The 19,080-nt window shown below is 40.5% G+C and overlaps 3 protein-coding genes across 3 annotated transcripts; 2 read left to right on the top strand and 1 right to left on the bottom strand.

Moving 5' to 3' along the window:
- Window positions 1–859: 859 nt before the first annotated feature.
- On the bottom strand, window positions 860–9,526 carry LOC143211831 (nose resistant to fluoxetine protein 6-like). The gene is made up of 13 exons (XM_076429857.1): window positions 8,816–9,526; window positions 7,534–7,745; window positions 7,285–7,469; window positions 6,996–7,204; window positions 6,743–6,937; window positions 6,587–6,680; window positions 6,179–6,473; window positions 6,025–6,104; window positions 5,863–5,958; window positions 5,658–5,787; window positions 4,817–4,991; window positions 3,619–3,761; window positions 860–2,735 (listed from the first exon to the last, which is right to left on the bottom strand). Exons 1-13 carry the CDS (start codon window positions 9,105–9,107, stop codon window positions 2,610–2,612), a joined length of 2,232 nt encoding a protein of 743 aa, XP_076285972.1. The 5' UTR covers window positions 9,108–9,526; the 3' UTR covers window positions 860–2,609.
- A 1,081-nt stretch (window positions 9,527–10,607) lies between these two features.
- LOC143211945 (tax1-binding protein 3 homolog) lies at window positions 10,608–13,831 on the top strand. The gene is made up of 3 exons (XM_076430114.1): window positions 10,608–10,954; window positions 11,217–11,345; window positions 11,815–13,831. The coding sequence occupies exons 1-3, from the start codon at window positions 10,898–10,900 to the stop codon at window positions 12,001–12,003; spliced, it is 375 nt and encodes a 124-aa protein (XP_076286229.1). The 5' UTR covers window positions 10,608–10,897; the 3' UTR covers window positions 12,004–13,831.
- A 138-nt stretch (window positions 13,832–13,969) lies between these two features.
- Ppk13 (pickpocket 13) lies at window positions 13,970–18,989 on the top strand. Its single transcript, XM_076430169.1, has 8 exons — window positions 13,970–14,341; window positions 14,521–14,715; window positions 15,011–15,092; window positions 15,950–16,189; window positions 17,070–17,297; window positions 17,371–17,555; window positions 17,729–17,856; window positions 18,853–18,989. Exons 1-8 carry the CDS (start codon window positions 14,232–14,234, stop codon window positions 18,951–18,953), a joined length of 1,269 nt encoding a protein of 422 aa, XP_076286284.1. The 5' UTR covers window positions 13,970–14,231; the 3' UTR covers window positions 18,954–18,989.
- Window positions 18,990–19,080: the final 91 nt, after the last annotated feature.

The following is a 19,080-nucleotide window of genomic DNA, read 5'->3' as shown; positions in this document are numbered from 1 at the left end:
CTTCCGAAAGATGACAAGGCGACTCGTCGTATATTCCAGAGATCTTTTCTTCCTCGACATTTTACTGCCACCGAATCGCACCTTCGCGCGGACCATAGAACGAACCGTAGATCATTTTTATTCGCGTCTAATCGGACAGCCTCGAAAAAAATACTGGACGATTGTGAACAGTTTTTTCTCTCTCGCGCGTGACTCGTCCGATCTTCGTCGTGCGCGGTGCAAGAAGTAGGAGGACGCGTTCTGCTCGTTAAAATTAGAAAGCAGGAATCTCCAGTTTTCGGAAACGAGCCGAGTGTTTGAACAGACACGGCTCTGACCCTTGCACCGCCATCTCCTCTTCCGGTAATGTATTTCACGAAGACGTTTCGGTGTTTCGCGAATCGAGAATTGCGCGACTCGACGTTCGAACGCTGTTCCGCGAAGGACGAATAGATCGTTGCTCCGTCGACGAAAGCGTAATTCGTCTGGCGCTCTTAATTACCGTTTTAACGACGGGAGATAACAAGCGCCGCGTTAGAATAAATCGATCGATATCGGTGGCGAATTAGTCGAGATGCGCTCGGCAGAGTTCTGCGCGAATACGCCGCGAGAAAACGATCAAGTCTGTCGCGTGCAGGTTTCACTGGAAAATTTCATGCTGTTACAGGTGTGTTTCTCTTTCTCCGGTACGACGCTTTCGTCGTCGTTCGCTGCTCGGCCGTGCTGAAATTTCCCTTACCTCTCTTCTTTCCGTATACAATGCGTTCCTGACGGCACGACTGCTCCTCGGTGACGAGAAATATTTACTTTTCGTATTTCGCGCGCTCGTTATCGGAGTCACGAATACGTGACCTATTTTATCTCGCATTCCGTCTGGACAAAACCAAACAATTCATATTGTACGTGTTATTATTTCCAGTTAAAAGTACATTGCGTGATACCTCGTGTACGAAATCAATGATTTCTCGCCGCTGCGTCCCTTTAACATTTCGCAGCGAACATAGTGCGGTTTATAAAATATTACAACTATCAGGGGCAACGTGGTTGCCAACGCGTTAACGTAATTAGCCGTCGGGGCGTGCCCGTGTCCTTTTAGAAAAATTAACTTGCTGAACGAACCGCGTTGTCGCCGGATCCCTCTGACTGCCGTTAACATTTGGCTTACTGTTCTAATAACAATTTAAAAATGACGATGTACATATTCTCGGTATTTTTATAAAGTAATGTGAACCTAGTGTTAATTTGTCGGAAAGATCGCGGCTCGAACGATAGGGGCCGAGGGCGTACAACGAATCGAAAATGACCCGCCGACAAGCCGAGAAAGCGATTAGCATGATTTCCGACGGTACATCGGTCGTATTCATGACGCGCGTGCTGCGGGAACGCGACCCGCTTGAAAATTCGACCTTACGGATCGCAGGCGCGATCCTCGTTTTCTAGATCGTCGTTTCCGCGCGTAAACCTTTCGGTAATGGTCGTGCGTACCGCTCATTACGGCTGCCGCGATGCCCGCTAAACACAGGACAGAACAGATTCTATTAGTACTCGCGGAGCTCTGCTTAGGATCTTCCTCTCGTTGTACACTTCCGCGGTTCTTACATATTCATAGAACGCCGATAGTTGCTACCGATAAAAGGAGGACCGTTTAACGGCCGATCTGTGTTTTAACTCGATCGTGTAGAAACTTTCGTTCCTGGACGATCGACCAGCCGCATATAGATATTTTAATTCAAAAATTTCTCTTTCGTTAGAGTCACATATTTATTCTGTGACGCAAACCGCTATCGGCGTCGCGCCGCGCCGCGCCGGCAGGTGAAACTTGTCAGGGTGGCGAGCAGTGTTCCGTCCCGCCTCGTTCTTGGAAACCGGGGAACGAGGTTTACATCCGAGACGATTAAGAAGCTTCCCGACTTCGAAAACCGGCCAAAATTCGTCGGGACGAAGGTTCAAGGCTAGCCTTCCTCTCGTGTCTGCGTCACACTCGGAAGGCTGTTCATCGATCTTCGAATCTTTCGTCATAGATGCTTGCCACCTTTGAGCGACTTGCGTGGCGCAGCTGTCCACGTGGATCGGTTTTTTTAAACCGTTTCGAAAAGATGACGCTGCAGAAAACACGAACCAGAGGTTAACCATTAGGGCTCAAGGTCGCGTTTTCCTCTTTCGTTTCGACGAAGGCGAGGTTTCGCGTTTCGCGAGGCAAATCGCGCGTGTCAATTAAACCGCTCATGCATAAACGTATCTTAGAGCCGGTCGACAAGTTTTCCTTGGAACCGGCGTTATATTCGCTTATATTCGTTGTACATATTCGTCTGCTGGACATTCCAGCCTCCTAGAAGATTGTTTATCGAACCCGCATTCTTTTTTTCTCCGCCGAGCCGAGTTATGTCGCGGACGCTAGAATTATAGACGATTCGGTAACACGCGGAGCAGGCGTCTGTTCAGAAGATCCCCGCAAACGCTCGGCGAACTACATCTAATCCTCTCTTTTTCTACTCCGGGTTCTTTACGTAATATCGTCGATGGTATCGCGGTTACCCCATTACGCGCTCGATGTTTATCGAATAAATGGTGCGATGGTTGTGTCTCGTTACGCGTGCAGAAAGAACGCAGATCCTTGGGCCGATGTGCTGCTACTTGTTCCAGGATCGCAGAGGATGGACTATCCTCAGCAGGGACACCACAGGAGCCTCGAAGAGCAGGCTCATCGGCAACGCCACGGCATAGGATGCAACCGCGAACCCCAAGAAAAGTATCGCCTGAAAACCATTCCAATTTAAAGGGAAAATCTCTAAAGCAACGATCATCGTTAGACTAATATACAGAATGAGCTACCTAACGTTGCCACCTAAAAATCTTCTTTATTTGTGATGACATAACAAATGTTTTGAATGCAATGTAGATGGTATCGCAAGGTACAGTTACTCGAATTACTATACGATTTCAATTTTTTTGGGAAGCTAGAGCAATTAGTTTATTACAGGATGTTAAAATTTTTTTCAAAAATAGCAATTGATCGAAATTGTAGAAAAAATACTAAAAGTTGCATTTTACAACTTTTTTATGTGGGCCTATCGAGATCTTTCGAATTTCCCGACCCCATTTCTACGAGACCTAAAAAGAAAGGGAACGGCCGATACATGAGTTTATTTAGTCGAAATTTGGTCGATGAGAGGCAAGCAGCACTTTCTCCGTGGGAAAACAGTGAAAGGGGGAAGAAATGAAAAGTAAAAGATAGGTGGGGGGTTGAATAAGACGGTCGGAGAAGGAGGCAGAAGAGAGAACGGAGTGGGAAGCCGCGGAAAAGGCGAACGAGTCGGTATCTAGCGGGGCTTTTAAGAATCCGACGGCTTCGTTTAATCGGTAATCGGGAAATTCAATTTACCGCGGCAAAGGCACGGTATTGTCGTGAAATCTTTCACAAAATTCTATAATAATTTCTGAAAATACTTTCAGGTACACGGCTGTCCGGTACAAAGCACAGTTGCCTAAAGTTCTGAAAGTTGTAGTTGCTTTGCAACGCTTTGGCAGAGATCGTTAAACACTATGCCATTACAGAGGTGAATGTAAAGCCGCGTGGGAGATAGATTAAAAGTAGTCTTAGTATATTAAAATGACTAATAATTAAGACGATGGAAGTACCATTAATCCCTGCGTCAAGTGCAACGAACTTTCTCCATTCACGATTACCACTCGTATGAGAATACAATGAACCAAATAGACACAGTAGCTCAATCTGGACAGTGGGTACAGCAACTTCCAAGACAGTATTTTGTTCACGACACCTGAAACATAATGGTACTCGCATATAATTCAGTTCCTGAAATGAAAACTGAAACCCACGCTGTCCGTGATCGAAACCGCACGGTTTCCGCCGTGTCTGAACGGGCTCTTATAATATAATCGTAGCGTGAAAATTCCCATTTTCAAAGATTATTTCATCGAGAAACAGAGTCTGTCCAGAAAGTAATGCAACCACATTTTTTAAAAAACAGTTATGGAACATATGAGTACAAACCTTTAAAATTCTTCAAGGTAGATCCCTTGGGCGTCGATAGATTTTTTCCAGCGCGATTTCCATGCTTCGTATGCTCCCTGGATGGCGTTTTCTGGAACCTCTCGTAGTACCCTCGTCGCAGCCTCTTTGACCCGTTCCACGCTTTCAAAGTGGCATCCTTTTTGCACATTTTTAATTTTTGGAAACATGAAGAAGTTGGCGGGAGACAAGTTAGGCCTGTACAGGGGTTGAGTAAGTGTTGTTATGTTATTTTTTGCCAGATATTCGCGGACTTGCAGGCAGGTGTGGCTGGGCGCGCGTTGTCGTGGTGAAACACCCAGTTGGCGGCGATCTCTTTTCTGACGTCGTTGACCCTTTGTTTGAGTTTTTTGAGCATTCACAACTAAAAAGTATCGTTTCTCTCCGTAGCCTACGGAAAAGTTTAAGTTGGAAGTGCTCGACGAGGCTGCGACGAGAGGTTCCAGAAAATGCCTTCCAGGGAGCATACGAAGCATGGAAATCGCGCTGGAAAAAATCTATCGACGCCCAAGGGTCCTACTTTGAAGAATTTTAAAGGTTTGTACTCATATGTTCAATAAATTTTTTTTTTTAAATGTGGTTTCCTTACTTTCCGAACAGACCCTGCAGAAATACGTAAAAGTCTCATCGATGTTTCCATAAGTTTGCAAGCGAGAGACAGCGTAAAGATGTACGCCTTATTTGTCGCGGTTCGGATTACGGCTTGGTTATTGTTCGGTTTCCTCCAAGATTGATTGCCAAGTTTGGACAGCGTGGTTTTAAGTGATGTCGGGAAGTAATGCTCGAGTTCCATCGATTACTGACCACCGTGACCGGTGACGCAAGCGATCAGGACCCATCCGACTGCGGCTGCCCATGCTGAATGCGACAGCGCGGTGTATGCCACGGACATGAATGGACCGTAGCTACTTCCGTGAAGTCCGTACACTATACTCAGCATGACGAAGAATGAGAGGACCCAGCAAGCGAATGCAACCATCTGCAATTAGAAGTGGCCGCGTGTATATCAGTTGGTTACATCGGCGCGGTGTGGCGCGACGGTGTGTTGGTGCGATGGCAGGATCACAATTTTAATTGACGACTATTACGGTGAAAGTGAATTATGATGGTTCTTGCTGCGCTGCGATCTACTTGGCAATCATCAGTTACGTGAAATTGCGCCGGTGCTTAGTTTTAATCCACTTCCGAGCGGTTAAAGGAAGTCGTTGTGCGGCGATGTTTCGAGCAAAACCTCTGGCATCCAGACGCAATCAATTACACAGGGTGGTCCACCTAAATATCTCTAGACTCTACCTATACCTCTACCTAAGAGGTTACTTCAAGGTCGTGCGTTTTAATGTCAACTAGGAAAAAAATATCGATAACCTTGAAAACTCCGGGAAGAAAAGACCTTGAGAAAAAAAATAACATTTGCAAAACAATTCACCTTGCGATACCGTTTACATTGCATTAACAACATTTGTTATGAGATATTTAGGTGGCTACATTTAAGTGGACCACCCTGTATACAGATCGTATCGAAAATCATGATATAACATGTGGTACCATGTTACGGCAGTAGCTGGCCGATTCTACCTCGATTTTCGGTACACCGTGTATACTAATAGCCCCTCGATACTCTTCAGGGAAATTACGCAACGTTCACCTTAGGCATCTTTAGGCTGCAATTTGACTTATAGAGGTACCAGCCGGCCACCATCCCCAGCAGATACGGCCCGACCCTTACCCAAGGCTTGTCGTAGAGGCTGTCGTAGTGAGCGAACGGGTCCGCTATGCTGTTATCGATTTTCGTGAGATTTTAATTAACGACAGTACTCTAATTGACCGATTTTTCAAAGCCACGCGTTTACCTTGGCACATGCTCCGTGTGCCACGCGATGGTCCCCGTAACGATCCAGGACACGATCAGGATTATGGTCGTCAAAATCGCTGCCGCCGGAAGTAGTCTGCAAACGACAATTCAAACTAATTACCGCGGCACCTTTCAGCACTTGATAAACGATCTCTCGTACCTCACGCCGATTATGAGAATGACCGCTCCAACGATGAAGAATAACGTATCGTTCGCCAGGTACCAAGTCCACATCATGCACTATCGAGTAGCGCATAACCATTTAATTCAATGTGCTGGGTAAAGTAGCTCTCTTTCGATGAAATGATACGTACCCGTTCGTCAATGTCGAAGTATGTGTTCACGTAGAGAATGTTTCTCCACCAGAATCGTCTGCAGTTCTTGTAATCGACCGTGAACACGTCGAGCATCGTGTGGCTGTAGTACCAGGAACTTGACACCTGGACCAGACCTATCACGACGAGATAGGGCGGAGTTAGGCGAACGTACCGGTAGGAAACCATTCCTAGGAACTGTAGAAACGTGCCGCAACTGTTTCTCAACAATTTCATCTTCTGCATGGCTGTTTTCGTGATCGTGCGAAGATAGAGGAACGAGACCAGGCATCCGCTAACGCACAGTCAGAGCATGAGTTAACTTGAATATAGGAATGGGTAGCCGTGTTTTGAACAGTAGGAAAACAAGCGTTCACGGAATTAGTTGAATAAGATTTGTATGGGTACCTCATGAAGAAGAAGGTGTCCACTGCGTAGTTAGTGTTGCTAACCGTTTGGTAGAAGAAGTCTCTTTCCGCGTTAGACCTGAACGATCTAGCCTCTGCGGATCGATGACCGTGTAAACGAGAATGAATTACAAAAGAAATGATTTACAATACTTACCAGAGACCACGATTACCGTGAGACAAGTGTGGCCCAAGATGATCCACATCATAGAAATGAATCGCAGTCCGTGAATGGGAGCTAAAGTGTCGTCGCCGACATTGAGGCTGCAGAGTTTCGATAAATTCAGTAGAAGGCTGAAGGATAACAGCGCCTCCGACAATGGTTTCGGAGCGGTTTTCTTAGCTCTTACGTCTGAAAGAAGGAAACTCTGTTAGTCTAACGCAAAAGAGAGTCCATCGAACAGAAATACCTGAAGCTCCATTGTGCTCCTTCACCGACAACAGCTTCGCGATCGTGATCTCGTTGTCGATGTTTCGGTCGGTCTGCATCGTTTTCATCGCCGTCATTGTGTTCTCCGTGTCCCGAACGCTTCTCCTCGAACGTAATACCCGATACCTCATAGAAACGTCATAGAAAGTGCCCAGACAGACGAAAACAACGGCCACGACAAAAACAATCCTGAAAGCCGTTTATCTATCAACACATTCGCCGAACCAGTTCCTACTTTAACTATACTAGCAGGTCAACATTGGGCTTACGCTAAAACGTAGAAGACCGGGTCCTCCCAGAGGGAGTATCCCGTCGAAAGATTCTTAACGTTTTCGACGACTATCTCCGAGGAGGAATTATGTGCACGCCGGTTCTGCGCAAAGTGGATAAGCTCTCGAACGTCTTCGATGTCGCAGGAATCGGGTAGACAAAGCCCAAGCATGATTCTGAAAGACTATTCAGCGAATGGTAGTGACGATTCCGTGTGTTCGAGTTTGTACGATCAAACGACAATTTACTTTATCCAGTTCCAAGTGGAGGGGACTCAGAATAACGGTGACGGAAGTGATGCCCACTAGAAACGGCGGCACGTCCCTTTCACGATAATCATCGCCTTTGTTTTGTCGCTCGAGAAATTCAGCGGCCATCTCGCGACATTGGTCAGTGGAACCCACCCAGAACACGTTGTCGGAGAACAATCCCCAGGTATACCTGCCGGTCGCGTCGACCACTAAAAATAATCCAATCTAAGCCGGTTAAGCCGGTGTGCACTTCCTACAAGGAAGTATGTAAATATATGTGTTACATATAAAATCGATTGCTCTCGATCGCCGCGCGAATTTGAATAGAATGCTTTCCTTCCGTTAGATCTGTTCGGCTGGTCTTACGCATCGATTACGACACGTTATTCGTATCAAATAAATCAAGCGGCCGCAAGTGAAATCTTCATTTTTCACTTCCTCCCTTTCTACAAACAACTGCTTTCTCAAATTCCAACCACTGCATCGTGCCATTGTTTCCGCTTGTTACGCCTCTTATAAGGTTACAAATTACGGAAACAATTACGTGTGCGATAACTGACTGAACTCGTAAATTACGAAACAAAATTAATTCGCTACTCTATGACACCCATCGTTTCTGCCATTGAACTTCGAACCGTGAAAGTGAATTTCTTAATTTTGCAGAGAAACACGAATGGACAAAGTCCTCTACATTCAACGGTGAAATAATCTCCGCCACCAGCCGAGGAAAGTTTCATCCATCAAAACTAAACCGGTGTTCGTTCGGGTCGACTACTTTCTGCGCGCAATTATGCTCGTAATCGAATAACATCTTCCTTGTAGAACACGATGGATTACTTAGATTATTCGAGTGATATCATTCCCAAGAAGAATGAACGCTATTCCAGCTAGAAGTAGTCGAACATTTGTCTGTTTCTTGATTATATCTAATAATAAGGATGTTTCTCAAGAAATTCAAGAATTAAAGTTCATTCTCATCCGTTTTTCATTTTACGAATTGAACGTGTCCCTTGGTGTCAAATTTACACAGTGGTAAAAGATTAATGAAATAATAAGGTAAACAGTTACTTTTCGATGTTTTTTTAGTCAAATTGATGAATTAACATCTTAGGTTTTTCGATTAAGGGAGCTAAGAGATATTTGATTAATTCGACCTGGAGATGCATCTATTTTATTATCTGTTTCGCATTAAAAAGAATAAAAGCCACGTTTACCTTCAAGTAACAGAACAGTATAACTTATTTCGGGAAAACCGAATTATTTGACTAATTTTACTTGCTTTTCAAGGCCCATCGATCCCCTGATGATACTGCCGTCATATAATCCGTGAAATCTCGTTGACAGTTCGCGGAGATGTTCATCGATCCTCGAGCATCGTTTCGCCAAATTCTTGCAACTTTCAGAGGATCCCAAACGTCTACAAAATCATTCCATTGGAACGCCGGTAACTCGGAACTGGTATAATTATTTGTTAAACTATCACTGGTCGTTGTCAACTGTTCGTTATTGATTTTTAATTCAGCAACGGCCCAATGCACGTACAACATAAATAATATAAATGTTATTCGCATTTTTGACCTTTCGAAAATAATTTGATCTTTCGTAATTCAATTCGGAAAGAGGAATTGTATTGTATAGAAGCGTTGCGAATTCAAATAAACCGCGGTTTGTTTTTAACAGCGAACTTTTGAATGAGACGATCTTTCGCGCGATCAGTTCGAAGGCCGGACACACTGTAAAACTGTTATAGGCATTGGTTTTGTGGTCACTGCAACTATCCGTTCATGTGCAAGGCTCAGATATACCGCAATTGCCGCCTCCCACCTTTCTACCGCCTAATACTGGCACGTATCACGATTACGTGCACTCTAAACTCAAGCATTTTGTAAACTACCTCAGTCCTACCATACGTCAGTCACTTTTTCCAGCCGTCGCATTTCTGGTCGCTAATGAATCGCGTAATAAAGGAGCACGCATTATCCGTGAAAGTTTTATCACGCAATAAATTGTAACAGATTAGAAAGGGTTACGTAGAATCGATTTTTTTTAAAATCAAGAAATAGTACATTATTCTTTGTCGTTAATCGAGGAAAACGTAAAGATGATTCGAATTTTAAATAGATTCATCGGGCATGCGTAGTCGATGAACTGTGCATGAATTATTTATGTCTTTCTAACCCCTCCATGGTGTAAGAATAAGAGTAAAAAGAGTAAAAAGAGTAAAAAGATCCCTGGTGTTATAGACGGTGTTGTTATAGACCCGGCATAGGTCAACCTTCTTATTTGGAACCAAGTGTAGGCAGCGGATCTTTATGCAAAATAAAAATGTTCTACCTGAATTGCAACAAATTGGAGTGAAATAGAAATTTCTTTTCTATCTTAATATGTTTAACAGGTTGAAAATAATATAATAGTATTTTTATATTCGTCTAATATTTTTACTATCTTAAATTATATACTCATTTTTGTCATAAATGCATAAAATCCGATGTCGATTTATATATGCTTGAGTCCAAATAAGAAGGTACTTGTTCTGCGCATGTTGTTGCGCGTCAGCCATGAAATTCATGGCGTCAGCCAATGATTGCGTGGTCGGCGGAGTACGAGTAGGGGGATTAGCCAATGAACGAGTTCCGTTAGAGTCATATGCGCAGTAGAGTCTTAAATTCGTCGGCTAGTACATAAGTACCTTCTTATTTGGAACCAAGTATAGAATGAGATACGGCGACTTCTCAACAGACTATAGCCCACATCCGTCACCTGGTACATAGATGTAATCTTGGAACACGGCATGTTATCTAAAGTATCATATTCATGATATTTATCATATTTATCAAATTCATCATATTCAACGTTTTAAAACAGATATAGACTTGTGACACGAAGATTGGTGACATAAACTCGTCTAAATCGCGTTCCTGCTACCAGAGAGGATTGCTGCTACTTTCCAAGAAAATAGAAATATATGATCGGTATTTCAGAACACGAGATACAAAGTCCCATAAGATGACAGGTCTATCTTTATACCTCGTCTGTGCTATAACTCCCAACAGAAGATTTTGTGAAAGACACTTTCCCATCTAGGTCAGTTAGTACACATGGCTGTCAACGTGAGAACGGAATTGTATTAAACTGATCTCAACAACTCCGAGCTTCATCGCTGTTAATCAGTTAATTGTGCATTTAAGAATAGAAAGCCTTTTCCGAGTATATTATAACGTTTGCTCTTGCATCTTCAAATTCACTTTAATCTTGTCGTCATCAGTTCGGTGCATACAGTGCGTGAACGACTGGTGATTACATTGAGTCATTGTAAGCAATTGTCAATCTAAGCCCGTCAGAGAACACAAGATCCGTCATCATGTGTGCGAAAATGGCATTTCAGCACCAAGCTGGCACAGCTATGAAGTGCTTAAGTGTACGTACCACATTATTCTAATATAATATTCACATTCTCTCTAAATACTAAAATTATCACGTTTCTTTTGGTAGACGCCCGTCAAATTTCTTATCTTACTCTATCTTCATCTACATCTTTGAATAACAAGTAATTTAAAAACAAACTCTATTACGCTAGAACTATATAGTTCGGATAGTTTCTTGTCAAATGATGCCAGTATAGCAATCGATACTTGGCGTAGTTAATTTAGTGTATTTGACATGTTATACATTTCTTTTAGATACCAATCACATTACACAAAGAAACAGAAGTTAATGAAAACGGGGAGAAAGTAATGAAATGTGGCTTTAAGATCGGCGGCGGAATCGATCAAGACTTTAGGAAAAGTCCCCAAGGTTACACAGATAATGTAAGATGCGTTATTACACTGTTAAAGGGGATAGATTCGTTTCTAGGATTGCAAGGGTGCGGGATGCACCTTCTCATTTCTTGATAATGCAAAGATGGAGTTTTCCAGTAGCCAAAAGCGCTAGATAAAGTATCAAAAGTGCTACTTTTACGTTTACGAGGTGTAATTTACATTAGTCAGAAACATAAAGCTGCGCATATAGCTATTTTCATAAAGCTGTGACAGCTACATACTGCCAAATAATGCAAATTACACCTGGTACGGACATAAGATTAGATTGATCTTTTATCTAGTGCTTTTGACTACTGAAAAAACCCATCTTTACATTATCAAGAAATGAGAAGGCACATCCCGTATCCTTGCAATCCTAGAAACGAGTCTATCCCTTAATAATATTATTAATAATATTAGTAATATCGTTATTTACTCGTAACAGATAGTTATCTACTTATTCACTACATTATTCTAGGGTATATATGTAACTGAAGTTCACGAAGGATCTCCAGCAGCGAAAAGTGGTCTTCGGATGCACGACAAGATATTACAGTGTAACGGGTATGATTTTACCATGGTCACTCATAAAAAAGCAGTATCTTATATAAGGAAGCATCCAGTATTAAATTTATTAGTAGCTCGCAAAGGTGTGACCAGTACTTAAATACCAAATGAAATGTTTACACAATATAAGAGAAGTATTTATTTCACTTAATACATTAACAAAGTCAATTTATTTGAGCTACATGTCTGCCAAATATCAGATTAGTTTGTAGCCAATAGTAAGATAATTTTAATCGAAAGAATCGAGATTGGTTATTTTATCATCGTGAGTAATAAGTAGACTGTGGAACTTTATGCATTTATGAAGAAGTTGGTTGGACGAAATAGAAAACAATAAAAGATTAGAAAAATTTCCGAATATTGTAACATTGTTTTTAATGTAACAAAGTCATTAAGGGATGAAAAAAAATTTTTTTATTTTATATTTCTGCTTTCCACAATCAATGCAGAACATTTTTATTTTGCATAAAGATCCGCAGTCTAGTAATAAGTGTTTCATATTCTAATTGAGAATAGAAGAGAATACAGTTATATTCAATCGCACTAGATGGTTAGTCGAAACATTTAATTTGCAGGTATAATATTCATCTTTCGTTGCAGTAGAGTTAGAGTACTAGAACAATAGATATCGATATATATGTATAAAAATCCTGTTATGGTTTGTTATTGTTGTTAAAAAGAATAATTGTATGGAAGTGTTTTCCTTGTAACACAACATGACGGCTAGTAATGCTATTTATCATGTACAACTATGCTTGATGAAAACATAATTTACATGTGCCTGCTTGAAAATCCATACCGAGTAACGTTTGTTGTATATCAAAATTTACAATAATATTTCGTGTGCCAAACAGTAATTGCTATCGTGGAATCCATATGAATAATTCTTACCGCAATGTATATATTTATACATAAGACAAGTTTCATAGAAAGAAGTTCGGTTGAACGAAAAGTAACTTCTTGTTTGATTCGAACGAACGAAATAATTGTACGGATATAAGAGTCATAATATTTTAATTCTTTAAGTATTTCTATATTGTAAAATATAACAAAAATGCCAAAGCATAATGAAGTTACACTAGTTTAAATACACAACAATACTTTTTACAAAATTTTGTATGCTATTGTACGTCAGTGTATTATCGTAAGACAAGTACAGAATAACTTCGAATTTATGCATTTAGAACGTTGCATTTAATAACTGGAACAATCATGCAATAAACATTGTTTTCGATACTTTCGATAAGTACTGCATTTTAATGTACACGTAACATACGTGAGCGAGCGTGGATATATGAAACTTTTGTATTTTTTAACTATTTGTGAAATGTGTTTTGTTACTTTATTCGAATGTATACAAAAAATCATTGAGAGTGTATACTTTGAGATCAATAGAAGAATTGAATTTTCTATTTTGTACATTTTTTACTTTGACCAATAATTAATATTTCGATGCACTTTCAGGTGCGCGTTTTTTTAACAAATAAGGGAAACAATATTGTATTTCACGTTTTTTTTTCAATTGGCTTCAACTATACAATAAGTGAAAGAAAAAAGGAAAGTTCCTGTGACATGTACGGCTTTCTTTTGTATCCTGGTATTTTTAATATATTATAATTACAGTGCAAAAGTCGAATCGTTTTTATAAGAGATAATATAGTGTGTTATCATGTTTTTATAACTAGTCTGCTAATACGAATGTTAAAAAATAAAGATAAAATCGTAGAATATAAATTATTATGTGTGCGACCACACTATGCATGTACGTATTAGTTGTTTAAGATTCTCTGTATAGAGCCTCAATTAAAAAAAAAAACATTTACATGCATTAGTCCAACCAATACACAAATCTACATTTATATAAAAAGTATATGTTATTTATTATGGAAAACGTGAATTAAAAAAAATATAGAAAAATGCGAAAGGAATGAGTGTGTTATTTTATTGAAATGAGGGAGTTCCAACTTATAGCTCGCGAGTCATACGCGGCACTTCCCCCTTCCAGGTTCTTCCCCCACTCTTAGACTTCATCCTTGGTTGTCTTGAAATTTTGTTCATTGCAATAATATTCATATTCATACGGCGAATTAAAACAATCAGAAATCATGCAGATACCGTGGGGAAAACGTCAGCAGTAAGAGATTAAATCAGATACTGTATTATTTATTAAGTAACATGCACAATGAATCGATTTGCTGCGCTCATGGAGGCAGTTATGTTAATCGAGTGGTTTAGTCAACAAGCGAAGTGAACTTGCTTCTATAAATCAAAAAGTATTGCGATAGCTTTTCTTTCATTCGGAAAATATAAATTTCCTTGTATCGAACAATGTGGCGGGCATTTGTTTGGTGTTGGAAAGTCATGAAACAATATTTAAGTAATTGCAACATCCACGGTGTTAAATATCTTGTGAATGATCAGCTTTCCTACCCGGAAAGGTAACAGAACTTCGGGAAGAGGGATACGGCTCCAGATAGCACGCGACGTCTTAGAGACGTCTTTTTTTAGACGTCTTAAGAACGTCTCTGTACTATCTGGGTTAAATACAGTCGTAAATCTTCTTTTCTCAACTGGATACGGTTTTGAATTTTTGCAAATATTTTCGCAATATTCGCAGGCTCTTTTGGCTGGTTTCCTGCGTTGCGTGCTGGTATGGATGTGCCATTATGATCCACGATGTTTTGAGGAACTACATCGAGTATCCTGTCGCAGTGACGATAGAAAGTATGTTTCTACATTGGGTGACACCGTACCCTACGATAGCTATCTGCATTTCCAATTCGAAAACGATTAAGAACAACTATTTCAAACGGTACGTCACAACGTTGAGTTAAAAAAGAAACTCTAGATCATCAACAATGGAAAATAGTAAATATAGCTTGTTATGAGTGCTCTAGAAAGATTCTAAAACACGCTGTTTGCAATGCGATCAGATTTCTTTACTTTCTGCTTTTGTCGAGTCGATGGCTTTTTGGCTCCTCAGGGGCTCACGCGTTCTAAAGATTTATAGCGCCGAGCCTTCTTCTCTTTGTTTCTCTCGCTTGCATTATCAGTGCTCCTTTTAGAACTGTTAACAGAACATATAGACGCGCGAAATATTTTTACAGGAATCCCGGGATGCTCGGAAACTTTTCCAATCAGAAACTACTTCAAGCAACGTCGGAGGAGCTGTTGTCCGCCTACGAGCAGGCAAGAAATCATTCCACTCCGTTTGGATATCGTATTCCACGTCCAGAGTTGTGTTTAATTCTAATTGAATTACTTTGCGAATTATAATTACAAAGTAATTCAATCACATTAAATTATTTCGTAATTCGAATCTCAGTCGGTTCATTCAATTGAATTGCAATGTAACTTGCAATTCTGGTCTCTTGTTCAATTAAATTACAATGTAATTCGTTTTTACAATTGAGATACAATTACGAAGTACAGCGTATACGTATAATTATGAATTATATACAGGGTGAGGCGCCAGAAACAGGCCACCTGAATAACTCGGCTGCTATTGGTGTTAGGAAGAAATGCATCAGATGGAACTTGCTTGGTTTCGAGATGTTAGTAGCTTTTTTGTAGGTGGACGCGTAAATGACATATGAAGGACATTTTCCATTTAAAAAAATGAAGTTGACCTTCATATGTCCTTTATGCGTCCACCTATAAAAAAGCTACTAACATCTGATTAATACCCCCTCGAAACCAAGCAAGTTCCATCTGATGCATTTCTTCCTAACACCAATAGCAGCCGAGTTATTCAGGTGACCCGTTTCTGGCGCCTCACTCTGTATAAGAAGAATGAGAGGTGGAAAAAGATTAGTATCAGTGATGACAGTATAATTAGCAATTAAATGAAGTGAAAGGCTCAAATTATGTAATACAATTACAGTGTAATTCAAATACTGTGTATGTAAAATACAATTTAATTCAATTACAATGTATTTAAATTAGCACAACTCTGCCGACGCGACGTCGATTCTGATAACGCCTCGTGTTATTTGCATCGATATTATTTCCGATTGCGCCATGTTTTCAAATTGTCTATATCGCAGATGAGATTCCCGTGCGCGGATTTGTTGGACATGTGCACGTGGAATAACAGGAAGTTCAATTGCTGCTCGGAATTCCAGGAATTGCAGAAAACAGGCATCGGCTACTGTCTCGCTATGAACACGTATCACCTGGGCGAAGATAAATTGCGTTACTTCATCAATGGGTCCACGAAATATGGCGACCTAGTCATCGACGTTTATTCGGGCTCGAAACCGGAGTTAGTCAGCACCGCTGTCTCCGTTCGTATAATGTTTCTTTTATGTTAGGACCACCACTCTGTCTCTTCGGCAACGCCTCCACATATCAATTTCTTTGCTTCGCTATTTGTCAAACAATTATTGGGTTGGAAAGAAATCGCTTAATAACGATAGCAGTTGAATAAGCGACGTAAAACAGTCAAACAAAAGGGTTGGCAAGAATTAGATACCAACATATTTAATAATGTAAACAATATTCTGAATAATGGTACAGCAATTTTTAATGGTGCCTCTTAGAGTTGCCACTCGACTGCTAAGGGTTAAAAATAATTTATTGATTTAACTCATCTAATTTTTATTGAATATTATTTGAGTTTTTAAGCAATTTTATACTGGATGGACAACATTCAAGATTAGCGATTATATTTCTGAGTTAACCCTTTGCACTCGGAGCTATTTTAACTCGGAAATAAAATATCTCTTCCGACCTAGAATATTTCCATCCCCTGTGATTCTTTTCATTTTATGGATATAAAATTGATATAATACCCCATACAATACTTAGCAATTATAGTTAAATACCAACATATGCAATGATGTAATCAATATTTTTAATAATGGTTCAGCAATTTTTAGTGGCGAGTCGCCATTCGAGTGCTAAGGGTTAAAAATTCTATTATGTCGTATAAAACGTAACTTCCTCGTTTTTCTTTTTTTGCCGTGTAAACAACAGTCGCGTGAAACGCCAAGTTGTGATAACACCCACGTGAATGAGAGTGCAAGCTGAAGCACGAGTTGTATGTGATAAAAAAAGAAAAAATGGTGTCGCAGACACGAGGAAGGCACTTGTTTCTGAAGTGTCGTGCAAATAGTAGCGACAATTACGATGCCGCGTGATAGGAGGTCGTACGCGTGATTGTAGGTGCACATGCTCAACAATCTGGGGTTGCCGATGATCGACAATTTCGAGATGGAGCAGACGGTCGTGAAGAATGGTAAAATGAATCGCATCGAATTTACGATGTACGACATGTACAACGAGCCGGGCGTGAAGTATGTCGCGATCGAGCCGAGGGATTGCCAATTTCGTCACGAGAAGCAACGGGACAGCATGTTTGCTATTTACAGCAGCGACACGTGTTATCTCCAAGTACGTACGCTTGCGGAAACGCAAACAAATATTCGCTAAAAACAACGACACGTTAACACGATTTTCGTTGCAGATGATTATAGAACGGATGGTGAAGTTTTGCGGTTGCGTGAACTTCTACTACTACGCGCCCAAGGGTACACGAGTGTGTAACGGCACCGAGATGCTCTGCATAATCGCCAACAAGTCCGAGATTGCCTCCGAAGACCTGAGGTCCAAATTATGCCAGCCGAACTGCGAGGGCACCGCGATATATCTGTACACATTTCCAACAAGAACGTTTTAGATAATGAGCGATCGATTTCCGTTGAACTGTCAAATATTATTTCTTTGCATATTTCGTTTATCTTTTACCGTTCGTAATGTGCTAGATCGCTTTACAGAAGTATGTATATCGAAGATTGATGTAACGCGATAACTTCCTGCCGTAGTAATCGATGGGATCCTCACGACTACGATTCACCAACGAAGTCGCACTCCAGATTCCATTTTACAATGCTCTCCCATCCAACCATTAGGTACCGGCGATACGTGGTGTACGATCTGTTGGATGTTATAGGTAAACACCGATCTCCGATGCAACGATCAGTTATAATTAGACAGCGGAGTTTATGCATTTGTAACAAAAATGAGAGTCGACGTAATTTCAAACAATACCAAGATAGCACGCGACGACATGGAGGCGTCTCTTTTACGTCCGTTTTACGTCCGAAAGTCTTACCGGTCTGAAAGTTTTAAAAACGTTTTATTTCAGACGTCTCTGTGCTATATCGTTTTCAAGAAAAAAAGAGACAGGAAATAAATTTCCATTTCACTCCAGTTTGTTGCAATTGAGGCAGAAATTGTTTATTTCACATAAAGATCCGCTGTCTAGTTATAATGATTAGATGTTCAAAAAGAAAGTCGGCTTGGTATACAGGGTGTCTCAGCTGAAGGAGAGGCCACCTAAATATCTCCTTTATTTTTAATGGCACAAAAGATATTTATGGCATAATTGAAATGGTATCGAAGGAGGAATATCATGGAAGAACAATTTCTTTCGTCCGGTTATTTTTTCATAGTTTTTTCAAGGTCACCGTTATTTTTTATCGGGAAAACTTATCTTTTTTTTATTCCATCTTATAGCGGCTGAAAAAATACATTGAATATGCTCAAGTCATTAACAAGATGAAATAAGAAAAAATACGTTTTCCCGATAAGAAATAACGATGACCTTGAAAAAACTATTACAAAATAACCCGGACAAATAAAAATTGTTCTTCTATGATATTCCTCCTTCGATACCATTTAAATTATGCCATAAATACTTTTTTAAACTTTTTTTACGTGGCCTCCTTCAGCTGAGACATCCTCTATATGAATTAATATAGTAAATCATCATAAAGCATGTAAGTAATGCATGAAAAACGAATAGTACACGTTCGAGCCTCTCTGTATCATAAATTTTCTATAACAATATTTGTTTGCACGGGCCTCCGCAGCCTAGAAACTGCATGCGAATGTTAGCAACGTCAGACGTGGGGTGTCACGTGCAAACTGTATAAATTTTCTTTAGTTTCAGTTGGGAGTGCAGTGGGGCTGTTCATGGGCGCCAGTATTTTGAGCATCTTCGAAATACCGTACTGGTTATTCATCCGTCGCGATAAGATAAGGTAAACGGTTTTCCGGTAGCGGAGATCCACAAAAGTTTATTTACAGCACCGTGTCGTGTCGTTAAGAAAAAAAAAAGAGAAAAGGAAAGAGCAAACAGCAAAGGAAGAAAGCACTACCGGAGCCGACGCGA

The sequence above is a fragment of the Lasioglossum baleicum genome, chromosome 1 (assembly GCF_051020765.1).
Source record: "Lasioglossum baleicum chromosome 1, iyLasBale1, whole genome shotgun sequence".
In the NCBI taxonomy this organism is placed as follows: Eukaryota; Metazoa; Arthropoda; class Insecta; order Hymenoptera; family Halictidae; genus Lasioglossum; species Lasioglossum baleicum.
This window is presented reverse-complemented; position numbering and strand designations above follow the sequence as displayed.

Coding starts and splice junctions, on each gene's coding strand:
- LOC143211831 (XM_076429857.1), bottom strand. CDS start 9,107: ATGCGAATAACATTTATATTATTTATGTTGTACGTGCATTGGGCCGTT. Junction 6,681..6,742: donor CACGGTAATCGTGGTCTCTG/GTAAGTATTGTA, acceptor ATCGATCCGCAG/AGGCTAGATCGTTCAGGTCT. Junction 2,736..3,618: donor ACTTGACGCAGGGATTAATG/GTACTTCCATCG, acceptor AATGGTTTTCAG/GCGATACTTTTCTTGGGGTT.
- LOC143211945 (XM_076430114.1), top strand. CDS start 10,898: ATGTGTGCGAAAATGGCATTTCAGCACCAAGCTGGCACAGCTATGAAG. Junction 10,955..11,216: donor CAGCTATGAAGTGCTTAAGT/GTACGTACCACA, acceptor CATTTCTTTTAG/ATACCAATCACATTACACAA. Junction 11,346..11,814: donor CCCAAGGTTACACAGATAAT/GTAAGATGCGTT, acceptor ACATTATTCTAG/GGTATATATGTAACTGAAGT.
- Ppk13 (XM_076430169.1), top strand. CDS start 14,232: ATGTGGCGGGCATTTGTTTGGTGTTGGAAAGTCATGAAACAATATTTA. Junction 15,093..15,949: donor TGTTGTCCGCCTACGAGCAG/GCAAGAAATCAT, acceptor TCTATATCGCAG/ATGAGATTCCCGTGCGCGGA. Junction 17,857..18,852: donor CGATCTGTTGGATGTTATAG/GTAAACACCGAT, acceptor AATTTTCTTTAG/TTTCAGTTGGGAGTGCAGTG.